This window comes from Cynocephalus volans, chromosome 6 (assembly GCF_027409185.1).
Source record: "Cynocephalus volans isolate mCynVol1 chromosome 6, mCynVol1.pri, whole genome shotgun sequence".
Classification (NCBI taxonomy): domain Eukaryota; kingdom Metazoa; phylum Chordata; class Mammalia; order Dermoptera; family Cynocephalidae; genus Cynocephalus; species Cynocephalus volans.
In genome coordinates this window covers 64,447,075-64,463,913 of record NC_084465.1, presented here as the reverse complement: position 1 = coordinate 64,463,913, position 16,839 = coordinate 64,447,075, and the positions used below count along the sequence as shown (strand labels likewise).

Sequence of the window (16,839 nt, the reverse complement as noted above, 5' to 3'; positions counted from 1 at the left end):
GGGTTTGTTCTCATGCATTTTTCATCACCAGGAAACAGCTTGCGAATGTCACACTTTACCATCACCCTCCTGAGCCCAAATTTTAAATAGAAATTTAAAAATCTATATTGAACTTCAGTATAAAGTGATCTTCAATGGAGAAAATATTGTGTTCACAGTTCCACTCTAAATTATTTAAAATCGGAATGAGAGATCTGTGTGTTTGCTTTTGTGCTCCTTTAAGAATGAATCCAATCTAAGTTAAAGAATAAGGAAGTAGTAGAAAATTACCTCTTTATTAGGAGATAAACTACTAATGCATACTTAGAGCAAGTACAAGATACAGTCACCACCAAATTGGCAAAAGTATAGGAAGCCAATATTTTCTCTTCTGGGAAAGGCACAAATAATTTCCTAAGAATGATATATTTCACTCTCCATAAACTGCCTTGTATAGAAGAGTTGATGTAATTGTTTTAACACATAAGCCATATTAAACTTACTACATGAGAAAACTGAATTTAAAAAACAGGAACATTCTTCTTATAAAAACATTCTCCATTTATTCACAAGAAAAATCAAGTAAGAGAAAATACTAATGATACCAACTAGTCTATTTATCTAATTAAATGGATTTGGATGCATTAACTGTCATGGTTAAAGTATATTCTATTAACACTGCAATGGCAGAAAATTAATATTTTGCCACATTTGGTAGTAAAACAATGTTATTTGCTCCGTGAAACCAATATGTAGACATTGTGGAAATACATTGAAGTTTAGAGATCAATCATGCTGGCTCCACAGGAAGAATCAAAGGCAAGTAATTCATCTCTAAAAATTGTTCAAGTCTATAAAAGAATGGGCCTATGGAATAGGCCATGTCTATAAGATAGTTTGAGCTTTGACAGATTCTTATAAAGTCAGTTTTCTACTTTAAGTATGAAGAAATGGTCTGATCTATAATTACTATGCATTAATAAGCAATCTAAATACCAAATCTTTAAAGAGGCAATAATAAAATTCTTCTTATCAAATGAGCAAAACTAAGAATAGTTCAGAAGGAGAGGTCCTATTTTGTTTGAAAATTAAAGTTCAGTCCTTTTGTTTGTCTTTTTTTTTTCCTTGCAACTTTATTAAATCATCACATTTAAATAAAGATGTTGGATCAAACCAAGATGTAGTCAACCCTAAACATTATCATTGGCTCCTTGGTGTCAGGTGTGTGAATGGATAGAAAACAGCTTTCTGAGGCATGCTCTGCTTATCACTTCTTACTTAGAGTGCAGGCTTCAGATAGCATTTTAGAGACCTGGAAATACAGAGGACTAATTGGCAGTTGCTAACACACACTAAGTGTACAGAGATGTGAAACTTAACTAGATAAGGTTAATACGTTTTTAAAAAACAGAATAAAAGTACAGAGAACCGTCAATTGTCTGGACCAGAGGGGAGGGACATTGGCATGGATAATGAAAAGTGCAGAAAATACTCCAGCTGAAAGGTGTTTGTCATCCTGCCACAAAGAAGGTGTTCATGGCCCTAGACGGCTCTAGTGCATTCTTTGTATAATAATAACCACCACCAGCTAATAGATGTAGCCCAATTACAGCCACACTACTGTAACCCATAGTCAATAGGTAACTTGGTTGCAAAATGGATCTAAGTATTGGACAGAGGGATGGACCCACACACCACGCATGGTAAGAACTGAAAAGGGGCTTGGTTCTATCTGGGAATTTTCCACTCCCCGCAAGATGGAAGCAATGCCAAGATGAGAACCTCCAAGAAGGAATATCTGAGAACGGAAGTGGAACTCTCATTTTCAAGTTTGCACCTTCCTCCCCTCTCTCCAGATTAGGCCTGCTATCATGGGATGTAGATTTTTATTTCTCTGTAAACCCAGCTTATGACAGCACAATTCAGTGAAATTTGTTCTAAATTGGGCCTTCAAGACAGGCAGTCTCCTCTAGTACCCTCAGTACCTGTAGAGATTGCAGAGCACAGATAGATTGGGGGAGGTGGTAGGAAAAGGGGAAGGTTTGTCATGTTGGTGACAGTATTAAATGCTATCCAGGGACTAGTCCTGGGAAAAGTAGGCACTCAAAAAATGTCTGAAACAAATAAACAAAATCTGTCAAACACCATCTTAAAAAATACCAATTTAAATAAAATTGCATTCTTTACATCCTGCCTAAATTTTAAAGTGCCACTGTCTGGAAAAAAATCAGCAAATATAGACTAGTGTGATGGCTCCTGAGGTCAAGGCATTTTTGGTTCTTTGATTTCAGTCATTGCTCCTAAAAAATACAATGGCCAGTATGTGAACAGCATATAGATATATATACACAGTTGGGAAGACCCAGTATTTTAAAATCATTTCTACCACAGTATTTCCAAGAAATAATGCTTTCATCATTAAAATAGTGGCTGCAGTGCCACACTTCTATAACTTTCTCCTTTCTTCTCAACTCTACTCTTGGATCCTGTTAAAGATAACTAATACTTTAAAAGAAATAATAAAGTGAAGATATAACACTAATCCTGGTGACCCTTAGGCAAAGGGACTAATTTGATGTTTATCAGCCATTGGTACATCTTCTAAACATCTTTAAGAAAAACAAAACCTATCCCAACAAAGCTCCCATTCTTTACCATGTCTCCCATGGTATGAAATCATCAAACCCATACACTGACGCAGAAGATGTAAAATGGTGTCACTGCCTCAATTTTCTGCTCAATTGGGAAACCAATGAAAATTAGTCTTTCCACAGAATAAGAGTCTAAGAAAATACCCCTTCATATCACAACAGGGGAGAGAACAAAAAGGCAGTGGGAGAAACAACTCAGAAAAAAACCAGAATATTGTAGCATCCTGCTAGAAGAGAAAAATAAACCCTTTCCAGCTTGATAAGGAAAGAACAAAGACATTTTTCCAGGGCACATCAAAAGGAAGCAAATACTGTTAAAAGGGAAAAAAAGCAAAGCAGTCTCCACACAAATTAATGTTAAATGCTCATATATATAAGAATGACATCAAGAGTGTACCAGGAAAGAACAAGCCCAATATAAAACTCAAGAAAGAAGATCTAAAGGATTTTTTTATTTTTGAATTTTTTTGTACTTTTATTTTTGTATTGTTAACAACAGAATAGAAGAGAAAAAGGAAAATTCTAGTTAAACTTGATGGCTTGAACACGTGTATGTTTCTCTCCCCCTCACGGATCCATACTAAGATGATATAAAAGCTACAACCCACAAGGGCAAACAGAATGAGTAAGGAGAATTCTGCAGACAAGACACAAATAACAATGTGAAGATGGGTGTCAAGTCGATAAGAGGTAACTGACTAGAAAAAGTAAAGAAAGCTTGATACCTAAACAAATAATGGCATAAACCAACAAGAAATGTCAAGTCATACTTCATAATCCCAGAAACAATTGGAGGCTGAGGTTCAAGATGAGGCTAAAAACAAAATGATAGTTACAGTGGGTTTCAGGAGGAGGTCCTTTCCCCTAAACTCTCTCCCAGCCAGGTGTCCACCCCTCTCCAATCCCAGCAGACTTTTCTTTTCTGAAGAGCTTGAACCAGAGAGGCTCAGAACTGGGACACCAAGCACAGTGGATATTAAGGCAAAGAATCATACTGAATGAAAAAAAATCACAAGTCTGCATAGAGAACTGGGAGGCCCTCCACCCCTTCTTGATCATCTCAGAATAATGGCAGCTAGGCTTATATGTCCCAAAAAACAGACTGCTAAATCCATTTTGGGAAAACTACCCAGCCAACAACAACAACAAAAAAGATCAAGAGATACTGAATTTGAGAGTACTTCCATGAAATGACTAGGACTTCACCAATATTCCCTATGCTGAAGCCCACTAGTTGACAACCTACCCAGGCACAGAAAGCTTCCAATTAACTTTTTAGTACATTACCCATAATATGAATTGAAAGCCAGCAATTCTGTCTGAGATGTGACACAAACCCACCAAAAACCTCAACAGGCAAGGCAGAGACCAAAACAAATAAGCAAAAACAGGGAACTCAAAGGAAACTCAGAGATAACTTAGGGAGTATATAAAAGAAAAAACTCTTCAAAATTTCCCAAACCACATTTAGTGTCCTCAGAAACATATGAGGTGATATACTATTCACTGAAAAAGAACAGGATGATTTTTTAAAACAACATTCAAAGAATAAGAAATCGCTTATGGAAATAAATGCTATTAGCATAATTAAAAATTCGATTGAAGGGTTAAAATTAAAATAAAAAAACAGAAATCAGAAGAAAAATACTTAAAATAATAGGGAAAAAATAAGGAAATCAGAAGATCAATCCAATAGTGCCAACATCTATCTAATAAAAATGCCTTTTAAAAGAGTGAGAAGATAAGAATTAAAAAATTAAATAATAAAAGAATATTTGCTGAAATTGAAAGAAATTAATTTCAAAACTAGAAAGACCCACTGAATACCAAAATAAAGTCCATACCAGGGATAAAAAGAAACTCCTAGAAGGTTCCACAAAGAAAAAAGCAGATAACAAAGAATGAATTGGGAATCAGAATAGTCTAAGGATTTCAATAACAATATAGGAAACTAGAAAGCAACAAAACCAGGTCACCAAATGTCTAAGAAAAAATTATTTTCTAAATTAGAATAGCATGCCCAGCTAGATTATTAACCAAGTAATCACATATGAATAAAGACACAGTCATATGTGCAAACTCTCCCCATCACCCTTTCTCAAGAAGCTACTGGAGAATGTGCTTCTACAAAACCAAGAACAAGAAGGACACCTTACCCATGGAATAAGTATTTAACACAAAAATAAAATTCTCAGGAAGCATGAAAGGAAGCTTTATCACTGTAGATTTGTAGATTAACCAATCCAAATTGGATTAGGGTGACAGAGAACTTCAAGAGTAATCTCAGAGGGGAGAAAAACCGCTAGATTACCTGATTCTGATTTCTTACACAGGAGTTTTATAGTTTTCTCAAATAGTTCCAATTTGTGATTAGAATTATATTAATTATATTAATTGTGAAAAATGAAAAAAGAAAGCAATTACAACCAGGAAAATAAAAAAGTTGTGCAAGGAAGGAAATTTAATCATAGTACACTATGTGGCTTCATATTAGCAGTATTTACATCATCACAAGACTATAAGTAATGTATACTAATTTAAGCCAAAAAGTAGGGAAAACATCTTTGGGAATAGAAATATAACAGACAAAATTCTTTTTTGATCCCTTTGTATCTTGTAACTCACTAGTTATATCTTTCCTTCAACACTTCTTTCTGGACCTTCTCTTTCTTTGGCCTTACTGAACCTGGCCTGCACAGAATTTTACTACAGCATTTTCTATGCAGTGCAGGGCTTTGTCCTGGAAAAGTACTTCACTTTGTCACTTTAGAGAAGTCACAGGAGAAAGACTAGCAGATTACCCTCACATTAGATTGCCCCATGGTCTCCCTGCACTCATCCACTCATAGGAGCCATCAAGGTCTCCTCCTAGTTACTGTTGCTGTCCTAGGAAGGATCCAACAAGCCACTAGTACGTACTTCATGATAATTTGGGATTTCCTGGTTCTGAGAGTAATCGCCAGTCTCTTTGCCTTCCCTGAGCTGCCTCCTTCACATTTTCTAACACCACACAGTTCTTAAAACTGTTCATGGTTTGTCCCCTCACTCCTATTTTGTGGTTCACGGAGACATGCTGTCACCTATATTTGTTATAGATATTATCCATCAGTTTTGATTTTACCACACTAGTTGCTTTGTCTGATTATATGAGTGGTTTCAAAACCTATGCCACTGCCATCCTCCAAGAATCCTCTCCTATTTGATCTTTCAAGCTACATTCAAGAATTACTTTAAAATAATTGTTAAGTTTAAAAAGAGAGAAGTTCACAGCACATCAGACAGATGAGTCTCAACTTTTCTCAATAAGGATTTTAACTAATTCCTTATTAAGAGTTAAAAATGAATATCAAAATCCTAATCTTACCATTTATACTATGATGTATGCGCTGACATGGACACCTAGTATAACAACAAGCACATCCAGCACCCAGAGCTTGGTTTCTAAATACCATTCTCCAATAAAAGGAACAAGGGCTCTTTGGAGAAATGGCTGATTGTAGGTATGTAGCAGGGAAAATACAATATAAACTAACAGCATCTTATAGGACCAGAAAGTAAGGAAATGCTCAAAATTTGGTAAGCCAATTCCTATATATCACTTACAGGTTGATATATATAATAATATTAAGATAACAATATCATAAAATATGTATAAATCTCTTTTCATAACATGGACTTAATCATTTCAACAATTCCTTTCATTTCTTCTATATGATACTAAATCGAAATCCTAGGAGTTAGTAATATATCTGTGACACAAGTGAACCCCACCTTATAATCATAGACAAGATTATAGGGGCCAGTTTGAGAAACATTAATAATATTTATTTCAGCTTTGTTAATACAAAATGTAACACAAGATCTGTGTAGTGTCATACAGTTTAATTGAACTGAAGTGTCTACACTCTTCTAACAACTGACATTTCTGTTGTTTTTGCCCTTGTAAAATTTACAACTTAAAGTTTGTGAAATGGCATGTTTCTTAACAAGATAACAGAATCAAAATTATCTGAGCATTCTCCTTTTACTTCTTAAACTCTCAGAGCATCTATGTCAAAAGATTAAGTATATGTTAAATCTGAAAATTACTTAATTTCAAAAGCTCTTAAGGACTTTTTCACAATGGGACTTTTTCACAATGTTATGTGCACACTAGTCTTGGAAATAGGAGTTCTAGTAAAAAATTTTATAGGCAAAAAGCAGCAATCATCTCAGAATTTTATACCTCTGCTATGGACTAAATGTGTCCCCCCAAAATTCCTGTTGAAAATTCCCAGTCCCCAGTGAGATAGTATAAGGAAGTGCGGTCTTTGGGAGGTAATTAGATCATGAGGATGAAGCCTTCATGAATAGGATCAGCACCCTTACGAGAAGAGACACAAGAGAGAGGATCTCCCTTTGCCATGTGAGGATACAAGGAGAAGACGGACATCTGCAAACCAGGAAAAGTGCCCACATCAGACACCAGATTGACTAGTCCCTCAGACACCAGACCAGCCTCCAGAATTATGAGAAATAAATGTCTGTTGTTTTAGCCACCAAGTCAGTGGTATTCTGTTGTACCAGCCTGAACTAAGACAACCTCCTTAGATCAAAAGGCATGAATTGCCTTGACTTAGTTTGAGTTTAGTAAATTTCATTATGACAAATAGAATTTCTCTTAAGAGATAAATGTCAATGTCCAGCTTTTAAATTTTAAAATATTTACATTAAAAACAAACTGAAATAACACAAGTGAACAAATTTTGACATTTATTTTGAAATAAAATTCTTTGTGAATTTGCCAATTTCAAAACTATCTTTACTGACCACAAACAGTAAAGTTCAATAACCTCTCCAAGGGTTTGAAATACAAAGGATTTTTAATGATAAATTCCTCTAGCTGGAAACAACTAGAAAAAAATAAGTTGAATCATTTCATTCATTTGCTTTCTGGGTGCTTATGAATAAGGAGTCCATACATAGCTTGCTCTCTCTCTCTCTTCCAAAACATTAAACCACCCTGGGAGAGAATGCATAATAAAACACAGATAAAACCACCTGCTGTCTTCCAACACTGTGTGCTGCTGTTATAAAAGGGATATTCCTTCTCTTTCCCCAGAGATAAATGAGAAGACTGCACTTACCGAGCTGGGGCTGGAGTGCCGCCTAACTTTAGGCGACTCTTTGCCAGTGGAGGAGGTCTTAAAGTTAATGCAAGCATTGTTCTCAGAATGTACCCTCTTTACTTGATTAGTTGGTTTCTCAAATGGGTCAAAAGTGCTCTGTGTCCTCTGAACCCTCACTTTTTTATCCTCAGGAATTGTGTCCAGAGGTTTGATCACTGAGTCCATTCCCTGGCAGTTCCGTGTAGACATCTTTGTGACACATATCTGGGGGAAAAAAAAAGAAGTTAAAATCAGAACTCGCCACTGAAACTTTAATATCACTAAACATGCTGATTTATTGTTCTAGAAGGCATGCCAATTTCAAATTTCAGAAAATACCCCAAAGCTCACATTCTAACAGCTTAAATCACAGTATGAAAAATTCTTCATAATCATTCTGCTTATTCTTGCTTAGGGCTTATGCTAAAAAGCAACCCCTAAAATGACAAACTTATGACCTAGACTGCTAGTACCCTGAAGTGGTTCTTGAACTCTATCATGTGTTTTACCATCGGAATTCAAGTGAATTGTTTCTGGATCATTAAGAGATTGGATAACTTGCCATAATTTAAAAAAACAAACAAACAAAAAAAACAGTTGAGCTGAATCAGATAGCATTGGGTCATCATGGAAGCAGCCAACACAGACTACAGGAAAAAAGGCACTATTGCAAGTTTTATGCCTGAATGTATATGTTTAAAATCTGTCCCCATCTTGATTTCATCTCCAAATTGGAATACAGCTAATAATTAAAGATGTTGAAGAACTGAGGAAAATGGTTTTTTTTTAATTCCAGAGCTAATAGATAAAAAGGAATAATACTGAAAAGAAAAACATTGAATAACACTCATTTCAAAAGTTTGTTTACATTACTTTGCTAGACCTCTATTTCCTTCCCAATATATTCACTCATTTTCCTCCTGCACAGACTGCCCTACTCTCCCATTTTATTTCAGTGACTCTGACTTTTGTTCTTCGTTTTCTACTTTATGTTCTAACCCTATCATTCTCTCTATACTCTGGAGTCTTTGTAATCCTTATTAAAGAACTTTATGGCCTCTAGTTTGTCCATAAAGCTAGGTAATTTTGTTATTCTCTCTTAAGAAAATAAATTTCTAAATGAAAATTGCTTTTAGAATTTTTTTCTTCCTATGAAAAGTTTCCCATCTCTATATGCTACCAAAAGTAGAAAAACAGAAAAGACTGAAGCCCTTTTGTTAAAGTAAAAAATATATAGTTTCTGAATAATAGGCACAATATGATTCTATAAGGGTAATAAATGTATCTATGTATATGGATAGATAGAGATAGATTGAGATATAAATACAGACACACATATATATAGATAGATATTTGTATGTGTGTATGAAATTAGTGGAAAGTAAAGAAGGAAACACACCAAACTTTTAACATCAGATACCTCCAAACATGGAATTATATGGATAAAGGGTAAGATTATACACCTCTGTATTGTTTGAATTATATAATAAACATGCTGATGTAATTTTTTAAAAAACAGTATGGTAGGAAAGTATGTATAATTAAACTAAGCTATTTCAAGTTTTTGAAACAAAAAAAAAAATTTTAATAAAATATTAAGCATCAAATCTGTCCTAAGAGTGTGGCTCAACTATTCAGCACAAGCTGAATTAAGTTAAATAAGATTATCATACTTTTTAGCACACCACAAAACTGTTAAAGATGTTTTTAGATGATCCAAGGCAGAATCCTCTACTCATATAAAAAAAACTACAGTTTATCACAAGTAGGTTGAGTGCACTAAATATTTTTGAGGGTTTCTGTGTTCTTAAGGACGTGAAGGCAATAGATAAAAAGACATTCACATCACGGAAGCAATTAAATTATAAACACATGGGCCTGAGGAGTGACCAAACTGCAAACACAAGAAATTCAAAGAAAAATACATTAGAGCACATTTAAATTAAACTGCTTAAAACCAACACAAGAAAAAAGGTACAGGATGAGCACTCCTAATCCAAAAATCCAAAAACCAAAATGCTCCAGAATCCACAACTTTTTGAGTGCTGACATGATGCTCAAAGGAAAGACTCATTGGAGCATTTCTGACTTTGAATTTTTAAATAATGGATGCTCAGCCAGTATGTACTCTTTAAATATTCCAAAATCCAAAAAAAAAAAAAAAAAAAAAATCCATAATCTGAAACACTCCTGATTCCAAACATTTTGGATAAGGGATACTCAATGTGTACTTTGAAAGATAAGGATAACAGCAAAACACTTGGTAACTAAATAATACAAAAAGCCAATTAGAAAGCATCTTGGACTGAATGAAAATGACAAAATAAAACAAAATATGGAAATAACAAGATGTAGCTAAAGTTGAACTTTAGCTGTAGGAAAATATATAGTACTAAATGCATATAGAAAAAAAAAGAAAGGTCTGAAAGCAATGACCTCAGCTTCTACCTTAAAATACTAGAAAAAGAAGTGTAAATGAAACTCAAAATTAATAGAAGACTTAAATATTAAATAAATGTATCAGAGTGGAAATAAATGAAACAGAAAACAGAAAACAATGAAGAAAATCAATAAAACTAAAGGTGCTTTTCAGAGAACATAAATAAAATAAAATAAAATAATTGATAAACCTCCAGCCAGACTTATAAGAAAAAAAAGGTAAAAAACATACATTGCCAAAATCGGGAATGGAAGACATGTCATCACTGCAGATTCTACAGGTATTATGAACAATGTTATGCCAATAAATTCAGCAACTTAGATGAAAAAAATTCCTTGAAAGATAAAAATGACCAAGCTCATTCAAGAATAAATAAATAACCTGAATAAGCCCATGTCTATTAAAGAAATTGATTTTGTGGTCAAAACCCTACTGCAAACAAAATGACAGGGCCAGTTGGCACCACTGATGAAGTAAACCAAAGATTTAAGGAGGAAGTAACATAATTTCTACAGAAACTCTTCCAAAGTATTGAAGAGGGGGGAATATGTCCCAATTCATTATATGAGGCCAGCATCATTCTAACACTAAAACTAGAAAATAACATTACAAGGAAATTACAGATCAAACTCTCTTATGAACACAGATACAAAAAATTTTTGGTCCATTTTCATCAAATTGAATCCAATAATACATAAAGAAAATAATAATTTATGATAACAGAATATTAATTCCAGGAATGCAAGGTTGGCTTAACCTTCAAAAATGTGTTATTCTCAATGACCCCCACATCTAGGTATCCATACTCTTATTTAATTCCCAGCTCTTGAGTGTGGGCTGCATTTGTTGACTTGCATCCAACAAATAGAATATGGCAGAAATCATGGGATACCACTTCTGAGAAAATATTTTAAAAGATTATGGCTTCTGAGTTGGTGCTCACCCTCACATTTCCTCTCTCTTAGATCACTAGTCATGGGGAAAGCCAGTTGCCATGTCATGAGGCAGCCCTGTGGAGAGGCACATGTACAGAACTACGGCCTGCAAAAACTACAAGTCAAGCCTTCAAGGCCAACCACAATCCTGGCCTTCTGCTTGACTGGAACTAATGAGAGATTCTGAGACAGAGGTGCCCTGAAAAGTAGCACCTGGATTTGAGATCCACACAAACTATGAGATAAAATATGTCTGTTATTTTAAAATATTGTTATGGGATAATTTATTATGCAGGAATAAATATCTAATACATAGATTTTAAATATATATATATATATATGATCATCTCAGTACACTCAGAAAAGGCATTTGACAGTATCAGTACTTGTTCATGATAAAAACACAACAAAGTAAAAAATAAAACAAAATTTTCTAAACCTGATAAAGGGCATCTACAAAAAAAGTATAGCTACCATCATACTTAATGGTGAGAGACTGAATGCTTTTCACTCAAAAATAGGAGCAAGTTAAGGATGTCCACTTACATCACTTTGATTCAAAACTGTATTATAAGTTCTAGACAATGCAATCAGGCAAGAAAAATAAATAAAAGCCATTCATATTGCAAAGAAATGAAACTGCCTATGTACAGAAGGCAGACTCATCTACGTAGTAAGTCCAATGAAATTTATAAATAAAAAAAGCTACTAGAATTAATAAGTGATTTTTACCAAGGGTAAAAAATATGTGATTAATACACAAAAATCATTTGTATTTCTAGATAGTAGCAACAAATAACCAGAAATTTAAATTTTAAAAACACCATTTTTTTTTAATAAGCAGCAAACAATATAAAATATTTAGTGATAAATCTGACAAAAGATGTGCAAAACCTATATACAGAAACTTCAAACATGGCTGAGAGAAGCAAAAATTAATGGGGAGAGGGACCCAAAAGAAAGGGATTAATTCATGGGTCTTAAAATTTACTGTGACACTTTCAGAAAGAAGCTAATCTCTGTGTTTCGGCCATAAAATATTAATTTATTACTTAACTTAAAAGATTTACTGACACATATATGAATCAATGAGGTCATAAACATATATATAAAATAACAACATAAAAAGACATAAGTGGGGTTCGAATTCATAAATGGAAAAATGGTGACATATTTGGACTCTAACTCTATCTTTGAAAGTCAACATCAGGGAACATAAAACTCTAGCAACATCTCTTAGTTCTGCCAAGAAGAATATGGAGCTAATATTAACTTTACATTCTATTTTTCATTCAAGGGCTTTGAATCACATTATAAATTAGACTTTATTAGATAGAAAACCTACCTTAAATTATATGGGGAAAATTTTACAATAAAGTATAACTTCGTAGCTAGTATATGTACACCAGCACAGAAACAGAAGGAAAAAAAATTAGCAAGGGTGAAATGACAAATGTCACTTCAACATGTCAGCAGCGGAAAGAAGAGCAGTAAGGGCACCATCAAAGCTAAAAGAATGAACTTAATTCTTAACCAGTTCATGAAATCATGTTAACTCATACCAACCTTTCATTTGCTACCACCAATTTCATGCCACCAATTCTGGCAAAACTAAGACTCACAAGGTCATTTGTTAGCTTTAGGAGAGAGAGGCACTTGACTGAAAATTTTGACAGCTCTCTGAGCCTGCACAATTTAAACAAGAGAAACTGTTATAAAATCTACTGCAAGTAAAGCTTTATTTCCATTGTCATGCTTTGAGGGCCATATATTAATATGTTTTGAGTCGGGCAGCCTCTGATTTAATGGATTTGACTATGGCACACTTGATAATTGTAAAAAATCAGTGAAAACTATGCACCTTTGGAAAATCAGATTCTCTAAAATATTTTACCACTAAGACAAAAGAGTGGCAGCCTTTCCCTAATTTTTAAGAGAAAAAATTATTTAAACATAATTTCTAAATTTAAATATTTTCTACATTCTTAAACATTTCACATTTATCATTTTTGCCATCTACTTGCAAATTACAAAATGCAAGTAGAAAACAATCAAATAAAACAAACTTCTTGAAAAGAGTATCCTTTTATGGACTCACACCTATGGTTGTGATTTTACTTACTACATTCACAATGGTATTTCTTGCTAGTTATTTCCTAGCTCATATACCAATTTTTTTTTTTTCCCCCTAAAGATGACCAGTAAGGGAATCCTAACCCTTGGCTTGGTGTTGTCAGCACCACGCTCACCCATGTGAGCAAACCGGCCATCCCTATATGGGATCCGAACCCGTGGCCTTGGTGTCATCAGCACCACACTCTCCCGAGTGAGCCACGGGCCGGCCCAGCCAATTTTAAAATATATCAATATCCCAAAGTGGTTTACAGAGTGCCATATATTCCAGGAACCCCCACCAGCAGAGCACATTTGAGACTCAATATATTCTTTTTTTAAGGAAAAAGTTGCTATTTTATTTACTATTTATAGGTAACAATATTAACATTTTGATATACTCCATTTAATTTTCTCTAAATATGTCTATATTTGAAAATTGGCATTTCTTTTTCAACAAAAATTATACCATGAATACTTCTGTTTCTAAAAAATATTGCTCTACTATGCACTTTTTAAATAATACTTCAGTGTTCCATTTTATATGTGATGTATGTTTATGATGGCTATTTAGGTTATTTCAAAATATTCACTAGCACAAAAAATGCTGCAATTAATTTTATCATAAACTTCTTTCAGTATTTCTAATTATTCAGGTAAATGTGAGATTCAATACATTCTTACCTCATTCCATGCAAGTAAGTTCAACAGTAAAAGTTGTACAGTAAAGTTCAACAAGGTTTTGTAGAATTAATACATAAGATTTAAGAAGATTCATTCAAATAAGTAAACTTCATACTTTCTTGCTAGAGGAGCTGAACCGCTGAGACATTTATTATCTTAAAGGTATTGTCAAAAAAAAAGCAATCTTGACACAAAAATAATAAATATACATATACATTCATAAAATGCTATCAACAAGACTTTTTAAACTGCAAGCTCATTGTGATAGAAAGAATCATAAAATGACACCCAATGTCCCTCACCTTTGCATAATCACCTCCCCTTTGAGTGTGACTATGATGAAATATACTATCATTATGTTATAGTATACAACAAATGGAAGATTACCTTCAGTGGACCTGAAGTAACCAAGTGACCCCTTTAAAAGCAGAGTGTTTCCTCCAACTGGTAGCAGAAGAGGAAATCAAAGATGTGATATCACTAGCTTGGAAAAAAACAAATGTCATGCTATCAACTGCCTATAGGGCCACACTGCACAGAACTACAGGGCAGCTTCTATGGGCTGAGAGTGGTCACCACCTGATAACTAGCAAGAAAATGGGGATCGCAAGAAAATGATTTCTGTAAACAACTAGTGAGCTTGTAAGAGGACGCAGAGTCCCAGCTGAGAATCGCAACTGCAGCCAACACCTTCATTTCAGCCCAGTGAGAGCTTGGGCAAAGAAACCAGCTATACCATGCCCAGACTTCTAACATACAGAAAATGTGCAATAATGAGCCAGTAAGTTTGTGATAATATGTTATACAGCAATAGAAAACTAATACATTCATTTTACTGAAATTGCTTGAAGCAATTCGATATCTGAGCAGAATGTTCTTAGGAACACTGTTGCAGAAACCACTGTCCAAATTTGATACATTGTACCAGATCCAGGAGAAAAGGAGCAATAATTGTCATGACTACGAGCAATATAAAACCATATGCTGGGAGTTTCCTGCACAACCTAACTCCGTCACTATTATGAACTCATGAAGAAGTTCCCCACTTGTGCATAATTAAGTTTATGCACAATGTATGCTGGGGCTCCACTTCACCCAGGTATGTGTGAATAATAGCAGTATCAGCACCTGCTTTTGTGCATACATCTTCATCCTGGAAAGTAATCTATACTTGAGTTTTCCGCATAGGGCAAAGTAACTGTTCTGTAAAAGTTTCAAGTTTCAGTATTTGGGACAAGCTACTTAAATGTGATCTTGCCATCTCTGTTAACCATGAGCACAACAGAAAGCAGAATCCAGATCCTTCATAAACATACAGGGAATCAGTCTTCTCGACCTCACAAGTTTGTCTGGCAGTTCACCCTGCAAACCCTGAAGAGAAGAAGGAGGAGTTTGATTTAGAGAAGGACCCAGGAAAGGTGAAGTAAGAATAGTGCTCATTCCTTGCAGAAAGCTGTAATTTCTGGCAGCACTTAGAATAAAATTATTAAAGTACCCAGGGAATATTAAGACAAGGGTGAGCAGCCTGGATACTAGCAGTGAAAGAAGGCTCTAGAAGACAGATTATACATTGGCACTACTCCCCAGCTGAATCCTTCCAGCAATCTAAATAAACTCCAGGGCCGGCCTGTGGCTCACTTGGGAGAGTGTGGTGCTGACAACACCAAATCAAGGGTTAAGATCCCCTTTCCAGTCATCCTTCTATCGATTAGATGGATAGATAGATAGATAGATAGATAGATAGATAGATAGATAGATAGATAGATAGATAGATATAGAGATAGATAGATATAGAGATAGATAGACAGACAGACAGACAGATAGATAATAAAATAAAATAAACACTTCTCCTCCCCAAATAGAATTTGTCTTTCTTCACACAACAACATGCTTACCACCAGTACAGTATAAAGTCTTATACAATCTCATAATAAGAAAACTCAGGGACAGAAGTATATGTCAAACTGGAGAAATCAGACAGAACCCCTAACCTCCAAAAGACACATTTTTCTAACCACCAAATAGCCCTTTTATCCACTACTAACTTTCATGAGCACCCCTAGTGCCCTGTATGTTCCATTGCGCCATTAAGGAAAAGAAGAAATTCTTGGAAGGTAGTAGATTACAGTTCACGGAGCAGGAAATGCAAAGCAACTGGGAAGCATCCAGTTGTTACCAGAAAACTAGGATCCTTTCAAAAATATCAGGGAAAATGCTAGAAAAACAAAGGAATCTGCATAAGGGGGCTTCTATTCGTCAAACTGTGATTATTTATTTGAGCATCAAAAGGAAAAACAAAATCATGGTTAAATGAGTTACTGAAAGACCATAAATTCATTATGATTGCAAAACAGAAAAGTTACTATAAACGGAAAATGGCAGTTATAATACAAAAAAGGATGAATATAATAGGATTTGGTTGCTTTTAACACACAGAACTGTGAGTAAGCCAAATAGTTCTAGAAATGTAGAACCGTACCAAGAATAGGAATGGCTGATCAGAGCCTGTGGGGAGAGAATCTAAGCAGCACTAATGTAGAAAGAAAAGCAACATGGCATGTTCCAGTGATAAGATCCAGGTCAATATAACACAATAATAGGTGAAAGGGTAGGTAATATTGCCTAAGCAACATCTTACAAAGAATACATTTGGTGGAGAGAGACAGATTACAAAGAAAGCCTATGTGAAACCAATGTAAAAGGCATTCTTTCGAAAATAAGTTAAATTTTAATAACATAAATAACATTTAACCATTAAAAACAAAATTATGGACACTCAGCTCACTTCCAACCAGTGACTCAGACGTAGAGAAAGCAACCAAGATCCTAACAGTTAACAACAGATCCCATAACACTGCCTATTCTGAGAAGGCACAGTTTTACCTGTAGCT

The 16,839-nt window shown here is 34.6% G+C and overlaps 1 protein-coding gene across 3 annotated transcripts in view; it reads right to left on the bottom strand.

Annotated features, from left to right (window-relative positions):
* CDK14 (cyclin dependent kinase 14) overlaps positions 1–16,839 on the bottom strand; it is a 587,775-nt gene that overhangs the window by 441,294 nt on the left and 129,642 nt on the right. For all 3 annotated transcript variants that reach the window (XM_063099015.1, XM_063099016.1, XM_063099017.1), the window contains exon 3: positions 7,757–8,002. In XM_063099015.1, coding sequence (XP_062955085.1) covers positions 7,757–8,002 — 246 coding nt within the window. The remainder of the gene's footprint in view (positions 1–7,756; positions 8,003–16,839) is intronic.